The sequence below is a fragment of the Aptenodytes forsteri genome, unplaced genomic scaffold (genome assembly GCF_000699145.1).
Source record: "Aptenodytes forsteri isolate BGI_AS27 unplaced genomic scaffold, ASM69914v1 Scaffold15, whole genome shotgun sequence".
NCBI lineage: Eukaryota > Metazoa > Chordata > Aves > Sphenisciformes > Spheniscidae > Aptenodytes > Aptenodytes forsteri.
Window position 1 is genome coordinate 19,870,018 of NW_008795129.1, and position 1,258 is coordinate 19,871,275.

Below are 1,258 nucleotides of genomic sequence, written 5' to 3' on the forward strand. Positions count from 1 at the left end.
CCCGCCCCGCGGCCGGCTGGGATGGCCGCCCGCCCGCAGCAGGCCGGCTGGGATGGCCGCCCCATGGCTTCCCCGTTCCCCGTTTCTTTATTTCTCCGCCGGTTCCGGCCGCACCGAGCGCCGCTGCCCCGCTGGCCGCGCCGGGAGGATGTAAATAACAAACAAGGAAAGATGTGAGGCCGCCGGTGGGCGAGGGGAAGGGGGGCAGCTGCGGCATGAAGCCGCAGCCACCGCAGCCGGGCTCTGGCCAATTTCTGTGCTTTTTTCCCCCGTAGTGCTCCCTTAGTTGTGTTTTAGTATTTGGTTTTCTCCCAGTTCTCTCCTTCCCCTGCTCATTCCCACCACCTATTTATCGAAGGAAATTTTAATTTTAAAAAAGCCTCTGAAAATAAAAAAGAAACTATAGTCAGTTTTCTCCTGCGGGAAATGGTGGGAGCCAAAAATTCTCGCGCTAAAAAGTCCTCTCGAGCGCGTTTGGGGAAGGTGTTTTGCTAATCTCTTGCTTTACCCTGTTGCCCAGGGAATGAAACCAGCCCGGAGAGCTTCCTATTGCACAATGCACTGGCCAGGAAACCCAAACGGATCCGTACAGCTTTCTCCCCATCCCAATTACTGAGACTGGAACATGCCTTTGAGAAGAACCATTATGTAGTAGGAGCAGAGAGAAAACAGCTGGCACACAGCCTCAGCCTCACGGAAACTCAGGTAAGGGGGAAGCAGGGAGCGGGCAGCTGGGAAAGCGAAAGTACTGGGATCTGCTTGGGAAAACCCACCCGGCCGGCCCGGAGATGTGGGCAAAAATACGGGCAAATTCTGGGCGTATTTAGGCCTCCAGACCCGAGCCGGTTGGGGCGGAGTGAGGGGTCCCCCCTCGCCCGGGTGTTAAAAAATCCTCGCCCGTTCGTGAGAGCCATCGCCTGCGCCGGGGGTCGCCGCGGGGCTCGGGGCACGGTTTGGGTCTCCCCGGAGGGCCCCGGCCGGAGCCCCGGCCCGAGCGGGAAGGGGAGCGGCGAGATCTGCGACCTGCAAGTGAAAGGCCGTCCTGGTCATTTCTCTGCGGGTCTGGGGCGACCCTCAGAAGTAGTTGGATGTTAGGGAAAAAGCCCCCAAAACAAAAGGCGGAGGGGAGAACCCCCCTTTGGACCCTACGGCAGAAATACAGTTTCTCGGATGGTTTTTCACTCGTTTCTAGCCCGGCGTCCGGCAGCGGGGATACGAGGAGCCGGTTCAGGAGGGCATGAAGATGAAAAATAAAAGC

General features: G+C 58.4%; 1 protein-coding gene across 1 annotated transcript in view; it reads left to right on the forward strand.

Moving 5' to 3' along the window:
- The window catches only part of EMX2 (empty spiracles homeobox 2), a 5,761-nt gene that overhangs the window by 2,604 nt on the left and 1,899 nt on the right, over window positions 1–1,258 (forward strand). Inside the window, exon 2 of the mRNA XM_009277908.2 lies at window positions 521–705. Coding sequence (XP_009276183.1) covers window positions 521–705 — 185 coding nt within the window. The remainder of the gene's footprint in view (window positions 1–520; window positions 706–1,258) is intronic.